Source organism: Heloderma suspectum, chromosome 7, assembly GCF_057233095.1.
Source record: "Heloderma suspectum isolate Gila_16-S chromosome 7, 16-S_ref, whole genome shotgun sequence".
Taxonomy (NCBI): domain Eukaryota; kingdom Metazoa; phylum Chordata; class Lepidosauria; order Squamata; family Helodermatidae; genus Heloderma; species Heloderma suspectum.
The window spans coordinates 49,718,248-49,745,205 of NC_139464.1; the positions used below are offsets into that span (position 1 = coordinate 49,718,248).

At 41.9% G+C, this 26,958-nt stretch overlaps 1 protein-coding gene across 3 annotated transcripts in view; it reads left to right on the forward strand.

Annotated features, from left to right (window-relative positions):
* Positions 1–542: 542 nt before the first annotated feature.
* Positions 543–26,958, forward strand: part of AGBL3 (AGBL carboxypeptidase 3) — a 57,639-nt gene continuing 31,223 nt past the window's right edge. For all 3 annotated transcript variants that reach the window (XM_084810114.1, XM_084810112.1, XM_084810113.1), the window contains exons 1-15: positions 543–880; positions 3,811–3,915; positions 5,234–5,294; positions 5,860–6,042; positions 8,803–8,910; positions 12,341–12,488; positions 14,489–15,271; positions 15,639–15,804; positions 17,426–17,552; positions 18,329–18,429; positions 18,553–18,641; positions 18,832–18,880; positions 23,038–23,136; positions 23,564–23,632; positions 25,155–25,268. In XM_084810114.1, coding sequence (XP_084666240.1) covers positions 3,850–3,915; positions 5,234–5,294; positions 5,860–6,042; positions 8,803–8,910; positions 12,341–12,488; positions 14,489–15,271; positions 15,639–15,804; positions 17,426–17,552; positions 18,329–18,429; positions 18,553–18,641; positions 18,832–18,880; positions 23,038–23,136; positions 23,564–23,632; positions 25,155–25,268 — 2,163 coding nt within the window. In that variant the 5' untranslated portion in view covers positions 543–880; positions 3,811–3,849. The remainder of the gene's footprint in view (positions 881–3,810; positions 3,916–5,233; positions 5,295–5,859; positions 6,043–8,802; positions 8,911–12,340; positions 12,489–14,488; positions 15,272–15,638; positions 15,805–17,425; positions 17,553–18,328; positions 18,430–18,552; positions 18,642–18,831; positions 18,881–23,037; positions 23,137–23,563; positions 23,633–25,154; positions 25,269–26,958) is intronic.

A 26,958-nucleotide genomic window follows, 5' to 3' on the forward strand; every position in this document is an offset into this window, starting at 1 on the left:
TCATTCCCTTTCACCCTAGCCTACCTCACAGGCTTGTTGTGAAGATAAAATTGGAGGACGAACCATGTATGTTGCCGTGACCTTCCTTGGAGGAAAGCAGGGCTATACACATAATAAATAAATATCAAGAAGTGAGGCTTTTCTGAGCGTGGCCATGCAGTGACATGGAACCCCTCACCTGCTACATTTCTTCCACTCACACAGCTGTTGCTAGAAGGAAAAGCCTGACAGAAATTATATAGACGGGGACAGGAACCCTTTCATTGCCTCAGGAACCTTATTTTAAATGCCTCAAGACACTCCCATTTCTTAGGCAAGGGAAGGGAAAGGGCAACAATAAAGGTGTAATAGAGCAACCTTCCCCCAGCATCTGGTGCCCTCCAGATGTTCTGGACCACAACTCCCAGCACGCCTGGCCATTGGCCCTAACTGGGGCTGATGGGAGTTGACGTACAAAACATCTGGAGGGCACCAGGTTGGGGAAGGCGCTAAACAGAGGATAACTGGGCCGGGAGGTGTCACTTCCTTGGGCCCGCCCCTCTGCGACAGCGAGGCTCGTTCTCTAACGCGGAAGCACCGCTGCTGGGCCTGGGAGCGAGGGAAGCGGCCGCGATTCCATGGAAGACCCGGCTGGCTCGCGGTTGCTGAGGCAACGGCCCTTTCTCGGCCTTCCCCGCTGGAATGTCTTGCCGCCGCCACAGCCGCCATCACTGGGCAGAAGAGGCTGCCGAGGCCACGCCCTGCTGGCCGCGCGGCCGTTTGACTTCGCTGCTGGGCTTTACGCCGAGAGCGGGGCCGAGGCGTAGCCATGCGGGGTTAGGGACTCCCCCCCCACCCCACCCGCGTACCTGGGAATCAGCATTCACACATTAATACAAAGGTGAGGGAGGGCCGAGTGCGTAAGGACGCCAAGCGAGCGCTGCAACAATGGAGGCAATGGAACAGCGCCTGTGGCCGTGGAATGCCAGCATCCCTGTTAGGGCAATACCTCTGTGAAGCTTACCAAAATGACACAAAATAGCGTGCAAGCTTTCGAGTTGTCCAGAACTCTTAATCAGGCTAGATGTTGAACGGGAGCAGGGAGCGCGGAATCTGGTGTTGAAGTCGTGGGTAGTATCCAGTCTTAGGCCTACTTAGAGGAGACCCATTGAAATGAATTGGACTTAAATAAGGCTTACATTAGATATAACCCATGGAGTCTACGTTTAGTTGCAGTCTTAAGCTGAAATGTGGGAGGAGATAGCAGACATTCAAATAAGGCTCTATTCGGTGTGGTGTGCAGTTTGGACTGTCCCTAAGATGCTTTGACTTAGATTCCTGCATTGAGCAGGGGGTTGGACTCAGTGGTCTTATAGGCCCCTTCCAACCCTACTATTCTATGATTCTATGACTCTTGGGACGAAGAAACAAAGAAATAATGGTTGATTGATCCTCTGTTTTTGAGAGTATAAAATCCAGCTGTTACCTTGATCTGGCTCCATCTAGCAGAGGGTGCCCAGAAATGCATAGAGATCAAATTGGGTTTAATGTCAAAGTGATAGTCCTACAAGTAATATGGGAGCAGATAGCACTTCATTACTGACACACATCAGAAATGAGACAGTGTGACATTTACTTAGGTGTGTAGCTTTGGCAGGGATGATATTTTAAAGGGCAAACTTTAAGATACGTATCTGTACATTGCTCCTTACAGGCACTAGAGCATGACGCCAACTTAGGCAGTTGGCGTGCGCTGTGCCTGTATTTAAGATATACCTTGCATTCCAGAATACTAATTCTTTATAGTACTCTGAAATCAATGCCCAGACTCTAAACCATATGCATCCAAAATGTCCCAGAGTGTAAACTATAAATCTTAAATCTCCATCCTTAGCTTTTACATCCATTATGCTTACTTCAGGAGTCCTCTGAATAGTTTGCATTTCTTGGTCTCCCACCTTTTGAATTGTTATGATGTGAAAATCAGGTTATTGTAGTAAAAGCATGAAACTTGGTCAATTGCATGCTTTTTTTCAAGGATATAGTGTGAAATTTAGTTTAATTGGGCAGCCGTTTTGAATAATTTGTTATGGAAGTGAGAAATAAAATGAAGAATCCTAATGTTACTGCTGTTATGGCATTTACAAGATGTAGAACAGCACGTGTTTTTAGGTTTGTTTTTGCATGAGTGCATACCATAATGTAATCAGCAACGCTGACATGTACATGAACACAGGGAATTGCAAGAGCAATTGCCAGAACTGGCTGTTTTACATCTATGTGATGTGGTTAGAGTATTGGACTGGGATTCAGGAGAGCCATGTTCCAGTCCCCACTCAGCCATTAACCCCACTGGATTACTTTGGGCCAGTCAACCTACCTCACAGGGCTGTTGTGAAGATAAAATGGAGAGGTGGAGGTTTATGTATGCCACCTTGACCTCTTTGGAGGAAAGATGTGGTATAAATGCAACAAACAAATAGAATCCCTAATGAATCACCAGTGATTGTCCTCACACATGACCTGCCTGGCAGAGGGCATGAATGATATGTTGTCACATGGTTTCTGCCTTTGTTGGAATGTGTGCGGTTGATCTACCCTGTGAAAACAACACTTCCCGTTTCACTGGTGCACATTCACTATTGTGGTTGTACAATAGCACAGTGTATTGTTGCTTAAGCACCACTCAAGGCCCCTGCCTGCCTACAACACTGAAAATGAGTTGAGTATGTCTGTGAGCAATGAGAAGGCTGGCCATGTGCCCTATGCTGTGATTTTCTCTTTTATGACAAATAATGATGCAGGGTCACAACATGAAAGAGCAGGAATGCCTTGGCTTTTTCCTTACCACTTTTCATGGCAATGAAGTGGACTCTAGTACAAAAAAAAGTTTATAATAAATGTGTTCATCTTTAAGATATCTGGTTTTGCTGCAACAGCCTAATACAGCTACCCCTCTAAACAACCATGTATTCCTTTTATTTATAAAACTATTTATGAGTGGCCTTTTGGCTCCCAGGGCAACATGTATCAGTATCAAAGCCTAGCCACTGTTCTTTAGTTGGAATCTGCAGAAAAAGATGAAATGGAGAGATGATATAGACAGAATCAATGATCCTGATCATAATTCTCAAGCAACCATCAACTACAGCAGCATCGTCTGTGTGGATTGATTCTTGAGTCTTCTGCTTGGTTGTGTGGAACAACATTACTTGTGTCAAGTGACTGACAATGGAAATGAGTAGTTGTCTTTATGTGTTGATCAAGACCTTGTCACAGCTATGTTTCAAGATTATCCTTGCAAGAAAATTGTATAGTACAGTCATGTTTTAATCAGCTTCTAAGTTGTGCTGGGCAGCCGTGCTGACAGGAGTCACTCTGTCTCACACCTCTGTCTTGCTCTCACACAGATTTCTCTTGAGGCTGTCTGTGATGCACATCCCACATGGCATCAAAAAGCACAGTGGGAAATTATAATTGAAGAATTTGTAGTCAAATGGTTTCTGAAGAATATAATAAAATGAAAATGTGGCACAAGATTTATAGCTTGCTCAATTATAAACTTATTGGGCAATAGAATAATAATAGAATCAATTCACACTTAAATAAAATGGAAAAATTGCACTGAGTTAGAAAGAAGTTATACTGTGCCTTTGAGGGTAATACTGGGACAATATACTAAATACTAGTCTAAATCTGCCTAAATGTTAATTATTGTTAAACGCTGTAAAAGCATCGGTGACTGAATATCATTAATTTTTTGGTTTGAAAAAAGTTGTAGGTTGAGGTTTCATATAGTGTTCAAATGAATTATTTTTATGTGTTTGACAGTCTGTGGAAGAAAAATAAAGGCCCTGGTTTCAGGAGATTATGTCCGAAGATTCAGATAAGGACAAGCAGCACATAGAACAATTAACCAGTGATGATTACAATTCGGTATGCTTATTCAGGTTTATACATTCTTCTAACATATATAATCTATTTCTATATCATTGTTTATTTGTTTAGGATAATTTAGATTTCCACCCCTGCACTCCTCATATATAATTGTCATACATTTAAAATGTATTTGCGTAGGCAGTGCCTACCATTAGAGTAATTGTTTCAGTTATACAGTATATACTTTTTCTCTGCTGTATTCCCCATGTGTTCCCACTGCCACATTATATTTCCTTTGTCCCAGGCAATTTAAAAATATATAGTCTGTGGTGATCTGATATTGAAACTAAACCTGGTTAAGCGCCCCTAGAATTTACCACTGCTTGCAAAAGTGGGGTGAGTGTAAATTTTGCCACTGACTATTAAGGAACATTTGTAGTCATTCTGGCCCGTTCCCCTCTCCTATCCAAACCACCCAACTGACAACAAAGCATATTCTGCCATGGATAATTAGCATATTTCCTTGTGCTCAGTCAGTAGACATTTAAAAATCTATGCAGACTTTGGGGTGGGGTGGGGGAATTAATTATATTATAGCACATTTTTCAGACTTACAAGTTAAGCATTATTCTGTGCTTTGATCGCAGTCTATCAACACTTGCTGTACTCTTTGTTCAAAGTACCTTGGGACTTACCTAACTTACCTATAATGCCATTTAGCCATTTTGATAACATAAGACCTCTAAAAATGAGTCTGTTGTTCATATTTAAAAAATCTGTTATCTGTCCTTCCCTTTAATTATATAGCCTCTCTTTTTTTTTTGTTGTTTCATTTGCATTGTAGTGAAGCAGGGGTGCAGAACCTCAGGCCCAGAGGCCAAATCCGGCCCATCTGGGGTCCCAGTCCAGCCCTCTGGAGTTCCCTAGATTTCTATGCCCCCGTCCCCTGACCCCATGTATTCTTGGGTGATTTCCTGGCTTTTGTGCAGATTTTTCCCATGGTAAAAAGTTGAAATTCCTTTCCTAAAACTTAGTTACTGGCAGTAAGAGCTTGAAGCTAAAATATGCTGATATTTTGGGAAGTCTGGCCCCACCCCTTTTACCTTTGGCCACACCTCTTTTGCCTTCTGCCCCATCCACTGGAATGTGGCCCCCAAAAGCTGCTCTGAAATGGAATTTGGCCCTTGGGCTGAAAGAGGTTCTGCACCCCTGTAGTAAAGGGTTATCAAAAAATTAAGAATTCCGTTATCTATTTAGAATCCTAATAGTCATGGTTACTGAAAGCATAATGCCCCATGTTAGATAGTATCGTCTGTCTGCCGTTTGTAAGAAACAAGAGTGCCCTTACTTTCTGTTTTCTTTTTATGTATTTTAGGATGACGATCCCTTTAACCCATTTTTAACTGAAGATTTTGAGCAGTGTGCATTTATCACAGGTCTGATATTTCTGTTCCTTAACACACATTTGCAGCTAGCTTCTGGCATGCCTAGTGCCTCCTACTACACATACTGGTACACATCTGAAGAAATCGTGTTCACTATCATACATGAGGATATCATGTCATCAAAAACCAACAGTGGGACTCCTTTTCTGAGACATTATATTAATATATATATATTATTGGAAATAAAGCTTTCACTCATTCATCTGTATGGTGATGGTGGTTTCAGGAGAGTTAACTTGAAGAGGAAAATCTATAGCTGGGGGCATAAGTACTTGTCTAAAACCACCACAAAAGGACCATAAATGTTAATAGAAATGAAGAAATAATAACTCTAACTAAAAAGAAATATCAAGCTTTTCTACAGCTAATTCTGCATTTCCTTCCTTACACAACTTTGTTAATGGCAGCCCAGGCCAATTTATAAATTAATATACAAGATAGATAGATAGATTACATGGTTCTTTTCAGTTGTATCTGACAAGCTGGCTGTTTAATTTGAGTTATATAACTCCAGGACAAAAGCAACAAATGTCTTATTTCCCCCTTTATCTCATAGATTCTTTTTGTGATCAGCTTTTGCCACGGACCACACAGATTTTATTGGAATATAACTCAGGGAAATGGGTGCCAAGGCTTCGTGAACCACGAGATTTATATGGCCTGTCTCCTGCAGGACACCTGCACTTAGTTCGCTGGCCCCATCAGTATGAAGTTATCAGAGAGAGAATTGAGCATATTGGTAAATAATATCAAATGTTTGTTCTGATGTGGCATTTTTTTATTGCTATGCCTCAAGGCAATATTTTACAAATAATTCCTAAAGTCATGCACTTCGTAATCTTTGCTGCAGCAAGTTAAAGAATTCAAGGTTAGTTGATTGGCTTGCTTTGAATCAATTCATTGATTAAATGTAAACAAATTTGAAAAACTTCAACATAGCTGCTTTTGAAATATTGAAAGAAGTGTGCAATGGTGTCTTTGTAACCAGGGAAGGGCCCATAACACCTGCTTTGCATGCAGAAGGTTTCTGTTTCTCCCTGGCATCTCCAGGTAAGGCAAGGAAAGAATCCTGCCTGAAACCTTGGACAGCCGCTGCCAGTCAGTGTTGACAAGACCGGGCTAGATCGTCTGATCCAGTTCAACTCAGATTCCTATGTACCTATGTTGTTAAAAGGAAAGGGTGTCTCTAATATTGCAGTAATACACCAAAACCTAAATAGCCTCAAAAATAAGTGTGCCCTTTCAGCACTACTGATTAAAGTTGCTCCCCCGCCTCATTTAATGAATTAACATTATAATCCCATCCTACTTGAGGGTAGGATTCTTGCTATGCTCACTTGCATCAAGAGATCCCGAAGATACATTCACGTCATGGATCTACACAGGCTAAAGATTATAACATGGTTGCACCAGCCTAACATTGGAAATCTGATGCCAGCACAACACCATAAGCACAACAGCCAAAACCAGTTGGGAGTTGGGGGTGAGGCAGGGGAGGAGTGGCACTTAGTTGGGATCCCATGCTTGCTCACAAGTCAGATACATCCCAACTGTGGTGTAACTGTTACATGGAAACAGCAGTCTTGATCAGGATCACTGGACTGGGGGACGTTAAAACCTCTTAACCTCCTCTCCCATGGCGATCCAGATCAGGATTGCTGGAGGGTGGGAAGGCTTTAGCCTCACCTTCCCCACCAATGTCAATGCAGGGAAGATTGCTGTTTCCTTACGCTATTAGCAGCAGGGAAAAAGAGATCTCATTCAAGATCGCTGGGGGGAAACAGGGCACACTTGGAGAGCTGTCCTGTGCATCCTGTTTTCAAGCAGAGTTGGGATCCCACTGTCTCACCAAACAAGTGTTTGGTGGGCAGTCGGGAGCCTGATTTTGCTGGGAAACAGGGCATGTAGGAATGACTTGCCTCACGCAACCTGTTTGGCAGCAGTAACAGCAGCATGGAGGGAGGGGAGGAATGGGGGAGGGCAGGGCACCTGCGGCAGGCCACACAGGTAGTCTCAGAGGGCCAAGTGCAGGCCGCAGTTGGCCACGGGTTGTAGCGTTACACCAGCAAAAGAGGTGGCATGTGAAAACATTCCCATTCAAGCCAATAGAGAGCCCCAAACAGCTGCTCTTTACCTCCTTCCTTTCTGCTCACAGAGTTAGAGTAGAGAGTAGGCTTCCAACTAACTTTGCCACCATTCCACTAGTGGCACATAAGCCCCTGCCAAGGAATGCACGTGTTCTAACTGTAGAATATAAATACAAATATAAGTTTCAAAACAACCAAGAAGCAGTCTGACTGCACAGCTGAAATTTTGTTAACTGTTAGGAACAGCTGGCAACCAGATTGCTGCTCATCTATAGTCAACTTGTGAAGATAATTAAGAATGCCTGCTACAAATTAAACTAGAGTGTTATCAGAAAGATGATAACCCTCTCACATGAAAAGATCATGGGTTATATCCAATGTTAGTCTAACTTAAGTCCCATTCATTTCAGTAGGTCGACTCCACGTAGGACTAACATTGGAGAAAACCTCATTTGTGCAATCCATCAGACCCTACATGCTGTCGTGAAGCTCCATTCATTTTAAGGGGGATTTCAAATTGAATCCTATAATTTCGTAAAAATTATTGGCCTGGTTCTTTCTTGTTCCTCAGTCTGTGATCCCACGCTGACACCTTCTGGCAAAAGCATTCTTCTGCTACTTTAAAATTATTTCTGAGGGAAATGCTTGAAAACACTGGAGGTAGTCATAGAACCTTTGAACCCATCCTAATCTTTTACACAGGAATAATAGTTCTGACTTGAAATAATTTCTCCTTTACTATAAAGAGGCCCCTTTCTTAAATCAGTGCCTCATGCCATATTCTTTCTAGCATATTCTACTAAAGCAGTGAGAGCAGATAGATGTATAACAATATAAGTTCATGTACAACAATGTTAGCTGGGATTTGAAGAGATACCCTTGGTGTCCCAATTGGTCACACACATAGCAATAGATCTTTTTATAAGGGCATTTGTCCTGTCATTCTTTGTAAAGCACCATAAACATGGATGGTGCTAAATAAATATGAGCACATAGGGGAGAATCACATATAGCAAGAACTTTGTTTGACATTTTTACCACAACAGTGCCCATTCCCAGAGAGAGGTGTTGCTGTTCAGTTTATTTTTCTTAACTTCTGGGGGGACGTCCCTCTATTGTGTCTCGTTAGGACAATGTCTGTGGCACTTCCTCAAATCTCATGATCATGAAAAATTGCATGAGAGATTATCAGAATTTCACTTTTCATTTGAAAAATTAACTGCTGGTTGCAAGCACAAAAATAAAATAACGTTTGAACCTTTAATGGGATTTTTAAGGCAACATGTCTTACTGTTTTTCAGGTCATAATTTTAAAGCTAATTTCATGATCGTTGGAGACATGACATATATGGATATTTAAAAATAACAGCTCTAGTTAAAGATTAATTTCTGCTCTCTCTTTTCCCTCCCAGTGTGGATTCCTCCTACACCAGAGCCACTGTACAATCCAACAGGTCTGGAGATTGAGCCGCTCTGCCCAGACCCTGGAGAGGGCGCTGTGGTATATCTAGCAGATGGAGGTCTGAGGCTCTGAGCATATTTTATTATAAAGTGCATACAACTTAAAAAGAATTGTGGTATTCCTTTATTCACATTTTTTATTATACAAAATTGTTTAAAATGCTACCTTAAAAGAGATCAAAACAAGAAAAAATAGTTACTGGAAAGGCTGTCCACTTTAACAAAGACTAAGACCTACGATTTTAACATGATCTGTACAACATTAAACGCGTATTTCCTAACATTTTCAAAAGGCTTTGCTCTATTCCAGTATCTAAGAAATGCGAACCAATTCTCCAAGAAATCTTTCCCTGTTTTTAATCCATCCCATATTCTTTTGTAAATGTGTTATTTTATACGTTAATGCTCTCTGCCACAATTTTCTTTGCAATTCTTGTATGAGCTTGTTTAATGAATATCCTTGATGTAAGCAGCATATTGCCAATTTTTTAAAAAACAAAACCTTTGCGATTACAGTTTTTATTTTGCCAAGCAGCAAATAATTCATAGGTAATTTGCACCCTGTTGTCACATTAATAATGGTTCAGTCTTTTTGCATGACTGTCAGATATGTTTAAAATCTGCTCCAGCAGCTTGCCTTCATAGTTTCACACATCCTATGGATTTTGACTGGTGTTTAATGGCAATGAAGTAACAACATATGGAGTTTTTCTTTAGCATCTATATCTAAAGAGTAAACAGAATAATTTTCAAAAGATTCTATATGGACCAGATTCAAATGTTCTGAAGAATCACTGACTTTGTTGGGCGTTGAATCAGGTCTTTAATAAAGGATTTTAGTTAAGAGGGTGTCTCTAATTGTGCTGCTTTACATTGGCTTGACTAATAACCCACTCTGTAGTGTATCTTTACGGTTAGAAATGCAAATCTAATAATAGTACTAAGTGTAATTATGTTGTTTCAGAGATAGTGGCAAGTAGTAGCTACCATGTAAGATTTCTAAGCAGATGTAATACAGAACTAGAGCTTATAGTAAATTCTTCAGCTGCTCCGCAAGCCCAGCTTCCTCCTGGTTTGCACTGGAAATAAAAGATGTGCATATCAGTGAGCTGACTGCTGGCTCAGTTCTCCATCTCACCCTTCTTTCCTCATGCTTCATTTGTCATTGAATCCATTAATGTTTTATATGTATATTCTTGTATTGAAAGAGTTCTATAATATATAAGGTTCTTTACATTTTTGTAGAAATGTAATGCTGCTGTTTGTCCATTGTCTTTTTGGTATCAATACTTTTATTTCTGGTTTTAATCTGGTTGTGTATTGTTGAGAGTCTCATTCTGTAATGTAGTAGTTTAGATTTATAAAATGTCTCAGATTTTATTGCATACACTACCATGAGCACCTTCTGGCAGACAGGTACTAAAGAAATAGCAGAAATATTTAAATCACAGAAAAATAATATAAAATCTTACAGTGTTGTACTGGAACTTCTTATCATGTTATATTGAAGTTAAAAGAAAGATAAGTGTTGGAGCCAGCATGGGTCATCAAAAGTGTCCTCCAAACTACAATTCTACAGTTCATAACACTGTTAAAGTAGCTTCAGATCTTGCACATGTCATCCATGTACAAGACCACAGTAATGATAACAGATAGATTCGCTTCTCACCCCCTGCTCTCAAGAGTTATATCGAACTCATGGAAATCAATAGGGCTCACTGTTATTCTGATCATACTGATATACTGATCATAAACACACAGGCCAGTATCTCATGGGAATGCTGTTCTCCTGCTCATTCCACTGCACCAGTAGGACCCAACGCTAGCCCAACAAGGAGCTAGCAGTTCTAAAAACAACCCCAGGAACATCCTCATTTCTGGAGCAGGAGAGGTCAGCGGAGCTCCCTTCTGTGAACTCCACTGACCTGTCTCGTTTTGGAAATGAGAGAATTTTTGCTTGTTTTGGGTTGCTTTTAGAATGTTAGCTCCCCATTGCACTAGCAGTGGGTCCTGCTGGTGAGCAACATAGGATACTGCCCATAACATGGACATTTGTTTTCAGTGTAGCTGTTGAGATTTTAACCATGTGCATGAGGATTGGGGAACTGAGAAAACATAATTTAGCACAATTTCTTGCAGTATTAACTTACCCATGCACCATGATCATCATCTGAGGTCCTCCACCAAGGGAGGTTTGGAGGATGGCAATAAGGGAGAAGGCCATCTTGGTGGTGCTCTTCCCAATGAGGTCGGCCTGGCACCAACATTGTCATCTTTTCTGTGCCAGGTCAAGACTTTCCTAGAGCCCATCTACACTGGGCTTTTACTACGGGGCGGGTGCAAGTCAAGGTCCCTCGTGATAGACGCAGTCGTGACTTTGCAGCCATCCGTGGTTTTCACCTGGAAAATGCAGAGTTCCAAGGAATCGTTTTGCAGTGATGTTTTTCATTTGCCACAGGTTTCCCCGTGCTTGTGAGCCATCTGTCCCTTCCCCAAACTGACTTTCATTTTGCAGTGTGTGTGTTGTAGGCCCACTCTGTGATGCCCCTTTACTCCCCCCATCCCTTCACAGCTGCACAGTTACAGAGGCACAGAGGGGCGTTTTCATATTTAATCACACGTTTGCACATATTTGCAGCTTTGCATCTTCACAACGGTTGCTTTTGGACTCAGTACTCAAGGGCTGGGGGGGGGGTCTTGGGGGAGGACCAACATCGCTCCAGACACCGTTTCAGAGCGATGGCCAGGCATGTGGGGCTCACGCTTGTGAGTGTGAATCATTGTGAGAGTCTCAGGCTGGGGAACTGACAAACTGATGGTGTGGAAATGAAGGAGCACAAAACACCCAATTTTTACCTAAAAGGGGTCAGAAACACACAGCAGAGCCCCTCAAATACAAAACAGCCACTGAAGTGTTGCACCCCCACACTCATGGGACTGTACAGCTGCACATTTCAGTATAATGGCAAAAAAAGGCACTGCGAGTCAGCTAGGGAAGCACGCAGTACATCGCGAGTGTATCGCAGGGCATGGTGATTCAAAGCCACATTGCTGCGCAATTGCGACAGGGTGGTCAGAGCAGTGCCATATAGATGGGGACCTGTACTCCCAGGCATGTGATAGCATATGATAAGGCTTTTTAATCCCAAGACCGTTTTAAGGCCTTGGGATTTTAATTGTTGATTGTTTAAAATTGTATATTACATGGTAATTGTTCTATATTTTGTTATTATATTGTATTTTTGTATTTTTAATCTTTGCGAGCCAGAGAGCCTTGGCTATTGGGCAGTATAGAAATGTAATAAATGATGAAAAGAAATGAGATGAAAATATGTCTGTTGCTTCAGAATGAAATATATGTAACAACTGTATATGGTCTTGCACATAACGTTTTTCTAACAAACAAACTGAATTTGTAAACAGACAAATTTCTAAACTTAGTTTCTAAACAAACGGAGTAATATTTGTATATTTTGCTCCTCCCACTAGCTGATAAGGATTCCAGATTCATGTATTCCCGAATAGGGGGGAGCTTCCCTACAAAGCAGGTGCTTCCTCAATCCTGGGATGACTGGGACAATACTTTGATCTTTGAAGCACGATTTGAAAGTGGGAATCTGCAAAAGGCAGTAAAGATGTAGGTTGCTCACCATTTTCTTTCTGATTTGCAAAAGTGGTTACTAGTTTCTGTCCGTGTTCTCTCTGGCATTAAAATCGAACTTGGTAGGCCTTGAATAATGGTTTAGTGAACATGAAATGAGATGCAAGTACTTATACTTGCAGGAAAGCTTATATTGCTTGTTTATTTCTATCCTACCCTTTCTACAAGAACTCATGGAGTTTCCAGACTGTCTCCCATCCAAATTCTGCCCAGATGCAGAACTTCTTTTCCAAGGTGGAACCTTGGAAGCACCTTCCAAGTTATTAAGCACCTTTAAGTTATTCATTTTGACAGGGTACAAATATTTATTACATTTGCTTCCTCAGGTTCCTGCACACAGGTCATTTCTTTTTCTTTCAGACAAGACCCCAGTTTGCAAGTAAACAAATGAGCCACTGCTTTTATAATTTTACAAAGTCGATGGGAGGAGATAAATGGTTGAGAAGAGTTATGGGTTCTGGCAGAGAAGACCAGAGGCCATTTTACAGTTGGGATTATAAATTCTTCTGCAGCAAGCTAGCAGTTGAGTGAGGGGGTCAGTTCCTTTGATAGTGGCTAGCAGTCAGCCCAGTTATATGCTTAGTATGCCAGGCAGAGACAAATAGCTTGGTCCACTTGTCAGAAAAACTCCCTGCGATCTTTTCACTTACTATTAACTGTGGTTGGCATAAATGCTGCTCCTGTGTACTAAAAGGTCAAAGGAGATGGATGTGTGGCTTTCCCCCATGCTTTCTCCAAGAGATTCCCTTAACTGCTGTTGCACTGCAGAGCAATGCTGCAGCAAGGGCAGGTGCTGGTGTGTATACCTACCATACTTAGCACCTTGGAAGTAGGCTGAGCTATCAGTTGAAGAATTAAATATACTCTGACTCTGAACTGGTAATGGAGATATGGGTTGGGTTCACAGCAATAGTTCAAAGGTACTCCTTGTGTACTCTGTGCCACTACTGGTATCTTAGTGTTCAGTCTGAACTCACAAGACTTGCACAGTTGATGATAAGACTGGGCAAAACATTTTTTTAAATATGCCAACTGCTGCTCCTGTAGGCCAAGTGACTGAGTTTCAGGAGAAGACTAGCTCAAATCAATAGATTACTTAAGGCAGGGGTAGGCAACCTGGTGCACACCAGATGTTTTAGACTAGAACTCCCATAATCCATGCCCATTGGCTAGGCTGGCTGGGGTGGTGGGAGTTGTAGACCAAAACATCTGGAGGACACCAGGTTGCCTGCCCTTGACTTAAGGTGTATGTATGTGTGTGTGTATATACATATACATACATACATACATGGATTTCAGTAATTCCTGTTTCTGTTTTAAATTAATGTGGGTTTTATTTCTTTGTTCCAAGCACAGCATCAGTGTTAGGTATGGTCTGTTTGGGATTGGCACAAATGTCCAAGTATTATCCTAAAATAATTTTGGAAACAGTTTCTCGGACTTCAGTATTCATTGTAGATAGAAATTCACTCCTGTGATGAAGGCATATTCTAGTATATTTGTTTACTCATTTATTTTATTACATTTATATCCTGCCTTTCCTCCACTGAGCTCAAGGCAGTGTACATGGTTCTCCCGCTCCCCATTTTATCCTCACAATGACCCTGTGAAGTGTAAATTAGTCTGAGAAATAGTGACTGCCTGAAGATCACACAGCGAGCATCATGGCAGACTGGGCCTCTGAACCTGGGCCTCTCCAGTCCCAGACAAATTAGAATATGGTCTAAGCTCACAATAAAGATTCTGTGGTCTGCTTTTAAAATGCAAGTATGTCAAGTTCCACAAAAGTTGGTACAGATGAGAAATTAGCAACAGAGTCTACAGACAAAAATCTCCAAAAGAAGCTTGACCTTGACATGATTTGAAATGGGGGCATAAAAGAAAATTTGAAAAAGTCAAACATGTATGATGTTATATGCATATATCTGAATGTCCCATTGTAAAATTTATTTTTTTATCTCCTTTTCTCATGCCAGTAGTGATTTTGAATACCAGCTGACACTACGCACTGATCTCTACACAAATAAGCACACCCAGTGGTACTATTTTCAGGTCACCAACACCCAAGCCGGAATTCCCTACCGTTTCACCATTGTCAACTTCACCAAGCCAACAAGCTTGTACAATCGTGGTATGCGTCCATTGCTGTATTCGGAAGCAGAAGCAAAAATCCACAAAGTGGGATGGCAAAGGACAGGAGATGAAATCAAGTATTACAAAAACAATCTCAGCCAAGATGGACGCCAGTATTTTTCCCTGACATGGACATTCCAGTTCCCGCATGACAGGGACACCTGCTATTTTGCCCACTGCTATCCTTACACTTACAGCAACCTGCAAGACTACCTGTCAGCCATTGCCAGAGACCCAAGGCGGTCCAAGTTCTGCAAGATCCGGATCTTGTGCCATTCTCTGGCTAGGAACATAGTCTATGTTTTAACCATTACCAACCCCTTGCAAGATTTAAAAGAGGAAAAACGCAAAGCAGCAGTAATTTTGACTGCCAGGGTGCACCCAGGTGAAACAAATAGTTCCTGGATGATGAAGGGTTTTCTGGATTACATTCTGGGGGATTCTAATAATGCCCAGTTGCTACGAGACACTTTTGTTTTTAAGGTGGTGCCAATGTTGAATCCAGATGGTGTGATTGTGGGCAATTATCGCTGCTCTTTAGCAGGGAGGGATTTGAATCGAAATTATAAATCTGATCTCAAGGAATCCTTCCCTTCTGTCTGGTACACCCGCACCATGATCAAAAGGTAAAAAGGTAACACCATCACTCTTCTTTGTTTAGTATAGCCACTCTTTGTTCCTTATTAGGCTGTTATTAATTAACATATGACACGTTATTCAGCCTGTTCTATCGCATTTATGTTTAGTTTGGAGTTTATTGAATTTTCGGTACATCTAACAAGAAAAGCTCCTGTTCACATGAATGAAGCTGACTGATAACCTGCTGAATGTTATCCTCTTGGTAAACATGCCACTAAGTAATGGGTCTCTGAAAATCTAGAATACCTTGGAAGAGATTTCCTACGGTTACTGTCGTAGCCCAAAAATCCTGATTGAGTGCTCTGCATTGCAGTAACCAAAGCTGCTCATATTTAATTTTCTCCCTTGTTACAGAATGATGGAAGAGCGCAATGTTCTCTTGTATTGTGACCTTCATGGACATAGCAGGAAAGAGAATGTCTTCATGTATGGCTGTGAAAAAAGGGAGCAGCATGAAGAAGGGGCATGTTTACACCAGCGCATTTTTCCTTTCATTATGAGCAGAAATTGTCCAGATAAAGTAAGCCAACATTTAACTTTATTATATTAGAAAATTTGCTAGATCAATTCCTCAGGTGTTATAATGACCTAAAAGTCATAATGAGTCCTTCAAGTTAGTAAATATTTTAAAATATACATTAGCTACAGGTGATAACTGTTAAACATAGTAGGAGCTCCTTCAGAGAGCTCGTGTAGCAGCATGCATAGATTTTTGCATATGCAATACAGTTTTTAGCTCATTTAAAGCAGCAACTTTGCGTCACTCTCAAGTTTCAAAAGTAGTTTATTGTGAGAGGATAAAAGTTAATTGTTCCCATGGCATATGCTAAATTAGCTATTCTCTGGATCTGGGCTAAATATATTTCCGTGGTGCTAGAGGTGAATTCTGTGACCTCTATAATTTGTTTACTACAGTGCCCCAAGTATCATAGTAACTTAATGTGTGATTGATGTCTTCATTTAAATATGTAAATTGCAACATCTTACTTTTAAAAGAGTTATACCTCCTGGTGTTCTGCTATTCCAGTCTATGATTATAACTACTATTCACATTATTGTTTATGCATTACAATCAACTGCTTCTTTCCACATTCAATAGAGCGAGCAGCGCAGCGTAACTTGGGAAGAATTACCTCTCATGATACTGCAACAGCAACTTCCATGAACAGCTTAGCTTGAAAATGTACATCCTTAGTCACAAATAGTTGCTGCTACAGTATTGCTTGAGTTTCCCCCTCCCATGTTACACTGCTCAAACAAGTAACATGAGTGTTCCAGTGATAACACTGATAATCTGATAGTAACGTATGGGTTGTTATTGTTCTTTAGTACCATGAATATACATGGCTCTCTGCAGAAGACTTAATTTCTGCTCCAAAGAGTTTACAATCCAGATTTTGACAGAAGGGGAGACAGTGGGAGAAGTAAGGAAGGGGAGAGGCATGGTAAAAGGATTAATATGAGCAAGGGCAGTTACATGTATTTGGGTTTAAATTAAGTTATGTAATTGTTAGATAATACCATGCGTGACTTGTGTAAAGCACATGAGACTGTAGTAATAAGCTTTTGACTTTATAGAATACAATCTTCCCATGCCAGGTACAGTTCTGTGAATTTGGTTTGTCTGCTATAAGGAATAGGCAGCATAAATAGAAGCCATGATTTTTACTGTTAATTGCAAATATTTACATCTTAAATATGAAAATACATCCTGAAGTTAGAATGGGTATATTTTATTTATATCTGGGCATAACAAGGTGATTTTAGCTTTTACCATCTTAAAAGCTTGTAAAAAGAAACAACACTTTAATTCTCCTCCCTGCCTCAGGGCTGGCAGACAAAGCCTCCCCATGATCCTCCCCATGACACGAAGTTGTCATACCATGCATTTCCTCCCCCTGCCACACACACATACACACACACACACACACACATCACTGACAGCCAGTGATGTGGACTGGGCAAGAGAAAATGCATGGCATGGTATGACAACATCACATCATAGATAAGTGAAACTATATGTTGAGGGGGGAATGTGACATTGGGAGGCCATTTTAGGCTGCATCCATATGTCTCCTGTAAAGAGTGCTCCTCATTGCCAAAGGACATAACTGATTCCACCTCTCTTGCTCTCTCTTAAGTTCTCATTCCCCGACTGCAGTTTCAAGATACAGAAAGGCAAAGAAGGAACGGGACGAGTAGTGATGTGGAAGATGGGCATCAACAATAGCTATACTTTGGAAGTTACTTTCTGTGGGTCTAGATTGGGTAAGGCAGATACAGTTTTACCAGAATTGATATTCAAGTATCCAGCAAAGCCCCCTGTTTTGTAGTTGCAGATTCCATAGAATGCGATACAAGCTCATGATGTTTAACAGAGATAAGTACTAAACAGCTAGGGATGTTACAGATGCATATTAGAATTGCATTTAGCCGAAGAAATAATAGCTTTAGTTACCAAATGTAACCGTTACAGGGAGCAGATCACTACAGATGGATGGAATGTTTGCTAATATCCTTAAGCTCAGTGTGTTTTATTTAGTACTCAAGAGCCAGACAAGCAAGGGTGTTTACACTGGGCTTATCGACACTACAAACTGGTTTAGTAATCCTTCCCTCTGCCTTAGGAATTGTAATTATGCAAGGGGGGAGCAATCACAAACAGAGAATTTCCAGCACCACCCAGAAAGCTCTGAGAGGAACTATGATGGTTAAACTGATATAAAACTGTTATCTATAGCGTATCCAAGCCCTTAATCTGAAATGAGGGCAGTCTCTCCAATCAGTGCAATTTGGAAATATGGAGTGAAAATGCCTCTTGCTGACATCTTTTGTGAAAGCAAGTTCAAGATGTCTGAGAGAAGCCAGAACGAGGATTTAGAAGACATATTTAATATTTAGCTAGGAAAAAATGTTTTATATTATACATTTGTGAAACAGCAGTTACAATTCATTCCTAGCCCCATCATAGTAGATAAAATTATTGCAGGTGCTGAGTAGGATAGTTATTTCTTAACCAGTGAGGTTTCTCCTTCATGTTCCAGGCAATAAACATGGTACCCACTTCAGTACTAAGGATTTGGAGTCCATAGGATACCATTTATGTGATTCGCTGTTGGACTTCTGTAATGAAAAGAAGAGTAAGGTAATACAAAGAAACACTGCTTTCATATAGAACTCTGTGGCAATAATGCCAAAGGGTTTATTACCACCTAGAATTAGTGGGGCTTTAAAATTCATTGTTAACTAAGTGTGTAATCTCCCCTAGTATAATGAATGCCTGAAGGAACTGGAAGAAATGGTGAAACAAGATGATCTAAGTGTCTCTGTCAATGACACAATAGACAGAGATTCCAGGTAAATGGAATCGTTCTTATATGCTTATACTTCTAGCTGGAAACTAAGTGGGAAAATCAGTAGAACTGTCATATTATCAAGATGAGTTTCCTGGACAGATAATTGATTTATTGTGCAGATGAATTTTAGTTAACATTTTGTAATCCACAACATTGTAAATGAAAGCAGACAAAATTATTTTCTTTTGCAGTTCTGATAGCTCAGATGCCAATGAGCTTGCAGTTAAACTAGAAATCCAGGTATGGTATAAACTCCCATCAGGGGATTTAACTTCTTAGTCATTCTTTTACTTGCAGTTCATTTCTTCAGCATGTAATATAGGGATATACAAAACAGTGTATTGACAGAGAGCAATACAGCAAAATAATATGCAGCCAAAATATGCAGCCGTATTGCAGCCAAATTATTTTGGCTGCAGTACGGCAAAATAACATGGTCTCCCCGCAATCTGTATCTTTATAGTTAAATGTCAGGCTCTTTAGTGCAGAATTATGGAGATCTAGGGAGGCTACAGAACTTGAAACAGCTCAGAGTAAAGTTTAAGAGCTGTTTGAACCCTCCCACCATGTACACCTACTGCATTGCTTAGGATAAAATTTAGAGGATAATCAGTGACTTCAGAGACTCACAGTTCAGTTATTAGCTACTGGTTTAAGATCTGAAAAAACTCTGCTATGCTTTATAGAACAATATGAGGAACCTAATACTTAAAAAAAAAGATTATTGGTTAACATCAATTAAATAAATTGACACTGATGGGTAGTTTTTGATCTGGTAGAATTGACACTGTGGTTGCATGAGTCAAGAACACACAAAGGCTGTCTTCACACCTGGCATTTTATCCCACTACAAACCAGTTCTTTTGTTTCCTGATCCTTTCCGGGATATAGACTGGTCTTGTATACAGGCATCTCTCATAGCATGTCCTTCCACATTATATCTTTTCACAGCTGGGCCAAGCTACACGGAACAATCAGGACAGAAGGGGGCTCTGGCTCCATACCCCCTCCCCTCCCCTGATCATTGGTTCCTGCAACATGATTGATAGCTCCGCCCATCCCTCCACTCCTCCACAGCAGGAGGGGAGTCAGAAGTGATCTGGATAGCAGGCCATGGGAGCTCATGCCCTCCTTCCTCTGAGGGAGAGAGATCGGTGGCTTACCCTGAGGTTGCTGGTGCTGCTAGTCCTTCTCTGCAAAATATGTTGGTGTGTGATGGAATTAAATGCAGAATATTGCTTGCACTACTGAGTTTGAAGGGTATACCGATTTCTGGGTTCCCAACTACAGAAGTAAGAAATCCACAAATGGACTTGTATACAGTCAGTGCACCAACCCATCCCTAGCAGCCCACCCCCCCAGACGACCGCTTCACAGGGGACCCCTTCTTCATTAGACCTGGCTTGCTCCCCCCCCCCCCGTTCTGTTGTTGCTCTTCCCCCTTATTCTGGCTTCCCAACCACCCTGTGAGGTGAGCTAGGAGAAGAGATAGTGTCTGGCTAGGTGGGAGGGAGTACTATGGAAAACCACTTCAGCATTACTGCCTTATCTAAAACAACTCCACACCCAAAAAGGAAACTAGTAAAAATGACCATTCCAAGCTCTGCATGATGAAATTATTCAGGCGAGGAGAAAAGGCACTTTTAATACCCATTGAAATCCTAACTGTGAAGCCTTTCTCCCGCGTGGCTGAGAAGGAAGACTCCCCCATCCACCCTGGCAGGAAAAAAGCCCATCAATCTGGTGAGCAAAAGGGAGAAGAAGCAGTGAAGTCAATGGGACGGGGAGGTTCAAAATAAATGCATTGAAGGGGATGGGAGACTTTAAGACTGCTACTCTAAGTAGACTTACAATGCACGCCTATGCATGCCTACTCAGAAGCAAGCCACACCAATTTCAATGGCACTTACTCCCAGGAAAGGAAAGCCTTACAGCCAATGAGTTTACTCAGAAGTAAGCATTGCTGTGTTCAAGGGGATCTCGGAACCCGCAATGGAATGGGAGAGAGGCAGAAACGGTCACTGGAAGCACGGTCAGTGACCTGCCCCCACCTTCCCACCGATTTGTTGTCATGACAATATTATTCAACACAACCCAGCAACACCCCCTAGCACACGCCCACACAAAGTGGGACAAAGCGCTACAGGGGAAATACACAGGGGGGAAATGGTGATTTCAGTCGCAAGCACAGAAAATGCTGGGTTTTCCCCATTCTCAGATAACGTGGGAAGAGGGAAACAAAGCTGTGAGATAGCAGCAGGAGAGCAGCAGTGTCATTTAAAGCTCCCATGAAAACCAGTGATTAAAGAAGAAGGATCCTGCTAAAAAAACTCAGGTGTGAAGAGAGCCAAGGTTGCCACGTCCAGACGATGAGAAGTCTTCTGTATTTCAGAATTGCACACAAAGGACAATTCTCATTCCTCTACTATGGGAGTAGCCACACACACCTGATTACATTCTTCCTTTTGTAAAATTCTTAAAGGGAAAGGGTTTTCCAGGTCCAAGTCTTGAGAAAGCAGTGAGGCCTAAGAAGGCCTATTGGAATGCAGCCCTCCACACAGCCTCTTGGGCCTCATGTTACAGAGGAGAGAAAGTGAATCAAAGCCTGGGCCAGATTACTTCAGGCTGGCTGTTTCAACAGATTACAACAGGCCAACATGCTGAGCAGCAAATGGTGGCACCAGGCACTGTTATCCCTCCCTCTACTCAGTAACAACTGTTCTCTCTTCTGAGAGGCCCAGCTGTCACTGCTAGTGAGGGAGGAGGGGTGAGGCAAGAAATGACCCTGAGTGGACACAGGCCTGTCAGGGTTGTATCTGAGCCCATAGAGTCCCAATGCAGCTCTGATTCTGAGGAGTAGATACAATTCGTGGGGGAGTGTCAGGAGCGCCCTGGCGGCCTCTTTCAGTAGACTCCAATAGCCAACTCAAGACACAGACGAAAGGATTCTTTTCAAAGCTTTAATCCTTTTATAACTTAATGATGCTTTCAGATGCTAATCACTAGCGACTAAAGCAAGGAACAGCAGAGTGGCCTAAGCTTCGAAATAGGCAGTTGATCCCTGTTTGAAAGAGAGTCACTTGAAGACCCAGAACTTATGGGCTAGGGAGAGATCCTCCCTCTCTCCCTTGAGTCCATGGGAGGCGGCCATTGCTTGCGCGCCAAACGGGCGCTATGCCTCCTTTCTGCGCCCTCCGTTGCTCGTCGCTGTCTGCGTCGAGCCCCGCACTTTCTCACTGCTAGGATCACTATCTCAGGAATGCCGGCAGGAGGAATCTGCCAGCTGCTGTGCCTGTGAGGGATGAGCTGCCTCCTCTCCCATGGATTGCTGTTCCTCCTCAGAATCAGAACTGCTCTGGGGCTCTATGGGCTCGGTTTCTACCCTGACAGGTAAAAACTCTCTCAGACTTCAGAGGCGCAGCTGGAGGGGGAGCTCCCCCACTGCTCACATCCCTGGGAGCAACAGTGACCCAGGCATGGAAAGAGAGGGACAACTTGAGCTTTTAGACGCGAGGCGCAGGCACAAGTGAGAGATTGCAGGAGCCGAGCTTAGGCGCTTAGCCCACTTGGCTCGACGTCAACAGCTGTGCCCCGAAGCAAAATGGGAGAGGGGGAGATCTTCCCCTCCCACCCCTTAAGTTCAGAGAGTTGCCGCATTTTTCCCAAATGGAGATCAACTGATGTCCTAACCCTTAGAAACCCCTAGATGGCTGTTCCTTTGTAATTCCTCTGAGTCTCAGGCAATTAGCATCTGTATGCTTCATTAGGAGGAATGGAATTAAAGCCTTGGAAAGCAGCCCTTTTGTCTGAGTGTTGATTCTGGCTATTGGAGGATTCAGTAGGCAACAGGGGCATCTTGACAGCGCCTTGCCTCTCTCTCCCAGAGCTTCTAACATCCACTTCTCGTTGTTTGCTGACAAACCAAAAGAACAAAGTTGGTAGGGCTGGACTCTGCATACCCACAAATCAAACACTGAGAAAATTCACTAGATTTTCAAAGAGGGAAATGTTCTACAAGCCCCTGCCCCCTTCCCATCCATAATGTGTAGTACAACTTACACCATGCCCTGACATCGTTACCCTGTGTATTTCCAGCCACAGCAGCAGCCAATGATGTGGATGAGAATGGAGAAATGGCGCACTGTCAGGAACCGGGATAAGTTGAATTAGATGCTCTCAACGGACATGGGGAACTTGACACAGGACTGTCATTTTTGGCAGCAGCCCTGTGTTTCTTGTGTTTCTTCTTCATTTAGTTTTGCTCTTGAATCCTTTTGCATTGCTGAGATCTAGTCTAGATTAGTAAAATGCTTTAAGTAAAAATTAAAGTGTGAATAACTTTAATTCTATTAAATCCAGCTATATATTTTTTATTTGTTTGGGGTTTTCCTTGCTAGGCAAAACCAAGAAAGAAGTATCTGAAAACAAAGAAGGAAAGGAGTTTCTTTCTGGAATCATCAGGAAGAAGATTTTCTAAACATCCACATGAACCAATGGTAAATTATATTTTTTCTGCATTATACGTTTGCTATGTTGATTAGTATTTCTACATTATATATGATACTGGCAGGAAATCGGAAGGATAAACAATACATAGTTTGCTTCAGAAAGGGTTTATAACATTGTTTCAGGATACATTTTTAGTCTGGTAAATGTACCATTGCCACGTATCAGCATTTCGTCACTTTTAGCATCTGTTTCTTCATTACTTTGCCTCTGGCATTCTATCCACCATAAGACAAAGTGTGGGCCTCAGTCTCAGGCATCCCCACTCTTTCTCCTATTCTGCTCTTCACAAATGAAGTTACAGAGTGAAGCAGGGAGAGCCTGTTTTTATTTGAATAGGGTGTTTCCCTGACATTATGGAAACTTAAAAGGCTGTATGTACTGTATAACTGCAGTAATCCCTTCCTTTCTGTTTAGAGTGAAGCCAAAAAAATAGAAGACTCTTCTCCCAGGATTTCCAAGAGCCAAGAACAAATAATTAAAAATGTGAGAATTTTTAATGTATTCTTGCTTGTAGAAATCTTTAATCTCTGACATGATCAGAATTGGATTTCACAGAAAAATAGCACTATAGTTCCTTTACAGCAAACATCGTTTAGCCAAATCTAGTCATGCAAATTCACTGTGTGTCCCTACCCATGTATGCCATATGAATGTACTCCAAACTTATTTTCTTTAAAGATTTCTTTAAATGTTTTTAATTGCTTCACCCCACCCCAGAACTCAGACCAGTGAGAGTGCTAACTGTATGTTGGACAACTTAATTAACAAGGGAGGAAATGGTATTTGCAACACTGCTACTTCTGCTGCTTCCTAGTTATAACTAGGGATGTACGAAAGTCACTTACCTTCTCACGAAATTGATTCGCGGTGGGGGGGAGGCGCTCCGTCCCTCCCCCCGAAATTCTGGCCGTTGGGGGAGGTGCTCCATCCCTCCCCCCCAAATCCTGGCTGGCCTGGTGTGCAAATGGTGGCGGCCATAGCCGCCGCCGTTTGCGTCCCTGCATTCAGCCCTGATAGGCTACGTAAATGTTTACGTAGCCTATCACGGCTGAGTAAAAACAAAAAACCACGCATACGCAAATGGCGGCACCCATGGCGCCGCCATTTGCGTTCCTTATTTTGGCACGTGTAGTCTACATAAACATTTACGTAGACTACGGCGAAAATAAGGGGAACACAAATAGTGTAGATGCTACGCTATTTGCGTTCCCCTTATTTTCGCTGTAGTCTACGTAAATGTTTACGTAGACTACATGTGCCAAAATAAGGAATGCAAATGGCAGCACCTATGGGCGCCGCCATTTGCGTACGCGCGGTTTTTTTTTTTACTCAGCCGTGATAGGCTACGTAAACATTTACGTAGCCTTTCACAGTATTTTTTAAAAATCTAGCCGTGATAGGCTATGTAAATCTTTACGTAGCCTATCACGTTTTTTTGTTTTTTTTACTGGAAATGGTGGTGGTGGCAGCCGGTCGGAAGACCGGCCGCTGGAGCTGCCGCCGCCGCCGCCAGGAGGATTCGCCCAAGGTAAGTCCCGTCCCGGGGGGGGCGGGGGGGGCAGACCGTTTCGCCACCAATTTCGGGGGGCCGAATGCGCTGGCATTCGGCCTCCCCGAGATTTGTGGCGAAATTCTCTGACATCCCTAGTTATAACTGTAAAAGAGAGTCACTCCAATCCAGCAAGGGAGATCTATGTGGGTACCCAGCCACTGAGGATGTAGATACACTTCTGACTCCACAACTGCATCATAGTTCTCATTCAGCCCCACTGAACTGACTTGATGCATCTCATACTGCAGTGGAGATGCACTGCCCCCTGCCAGGTCTGGGGCTACCAGTTGTTCATACCTGGAGCTGAATAAGGACCAGTTTCTCTGAACATCTAGAATCAACCTTTGTATGTCATACATACCGTATTATTTTACCTCCTGCTTCCTCCTGCTATCAAGGTACAGTTTTAGTTCTGCCTATGAATAAATGTCACACAGTTCTTTTTTTCCACAGACCCAGGTTTTTCAGAAATTAAAACTGATGGAGCTGCAAAACATGCAAAAAGAAAAGTTTGAAGTAACCAAGCAGAATACAGAGCCTTTCCCCAGAACCCCCAATGCTAAAAAGGTTTGGATGTCTCATTAATAGAATAAATTTTGTAACATAAATCTGAGAACGCTGTCAGTGTCATCTTCTTTTTTAATTTATTGATGTATGGTAGTGGCAACCATGAGCAGAGTTTGACTTTGACATTTGGAACAACTAAATTGATGCAGTGCACTGTTGTTAAAGGAATATCTGGTTTTGAGCAGCAAGATACATAATCAATCAGTGCTTTGCATTTTTTTAATTACTGTAATAGAACAGCATTTGTGGACCTCATTCTAGTTAAAAGAATTGTATTTTAGCTCCTTTTTCCTTTCTTTACTATAGTGCCTGGACAGCAATCATTTAAGGTCTCTTAGAGTACAATCCTGTGCATGTTTAGACAGAAAAAAAATCCTACAACTCCCAACATTCCACAGCCAGCATGGCTGGCTGGACCATGCTGGCTGGTGTAGGACTTTTTTCTGTCTAACCATGCATAAGATTGCACCTGTAGCGTTCCTTTAATATCTCCTGTTATTAGGTTCTATCCAGTACTAATCTAAGTCTCATTCATTTCAATGAGTCTATTCTAAATAGGACTAACATTGGATACAATCTGTTAAAACCTTTTTTTGTGGGGGGGTCTACTCTTTTAGTAGGCATGATAGAAATGGGGAGAGATAGCATTGTGTAGCTCCATTCAGTGTGATCATATAGGTGCGCAGTGTGATTATTTCTTTGGCTTCTTGAATTTCTTTAAGTTTCAATAGACAGAGATTTGGGTTTACTTAACTATATTTTAAGGAACAGTCTGGTTAAAATAAAGTTGATGGAATGATATTCCTGTTATACAAAGGGGATTCCTTTAGCTACAGTGCAGTAATTTTCTGTGATAGGCAGAAAGAAGGCCCTTCTCCCATAGCGCTAGCTTAGGGTCAAAGTACACCTCGTAATAAATATGCTTTAAGAAACGTGTGGTGAAACTGGCCACTTTTTTTTTTTTCCTGGAAAAACAGCTGTGTACTCCTGATCTGGGATTTGTGCCCCATGCAAGCTTCCTGAAGAAAATCCCACTCCCCAGGTGCTATTTGCCCCTGAAGGTACTGTTTGCAGTGAACAGCACTGCTGGGAACAACCAGCAGTCAGAGGGGCAATTTTGGTAGGAAACAAGTGTGTGGGAACCTGATCCAGACTGGGAGCATGCTCCTGATAGCTGCTTTATTTTCAGAATAAAAGTGGCTAGTTTAAGCATGCTATTCTTAAAGTGTGTTTATTGTAACATGTAGTTTAGCTCTTAGCTTCTTTTATGCAGGGGTAAAGAGAGGATGCTGCACTTTTAAACAAGCAATTCTCATGAGATTTCTGAAGTGATACTGACCCATCACAACTCTGTACACTGTGCATTCCTACATATTTAGGTCAGTTCCAGATTATGCCCACCAATTCAGAAGAATTCAGATTCAGAAGTATCTGTTCAAGCTAGGCTTAAGTGATGGCCCAAACCTAAGAGACAAACTAGATGTTGCATGCAGTTTCATGTAATAATCTCCCCCTCCGCTCTTTTCTTTAAAATTAAAAGTAGCCTGAGGAGCCTGCCATCAGGAGCAAAACAGCAGCAGAATGGAGAGGGGATACTTAACTTTTTCCCTTCCATCTGTTTTTCGCTCAAAATCACCCCCCCCCCTCCAAGCTGCTTCCCCACTTCTTTGGTGAGGAGGAAAAGATATGG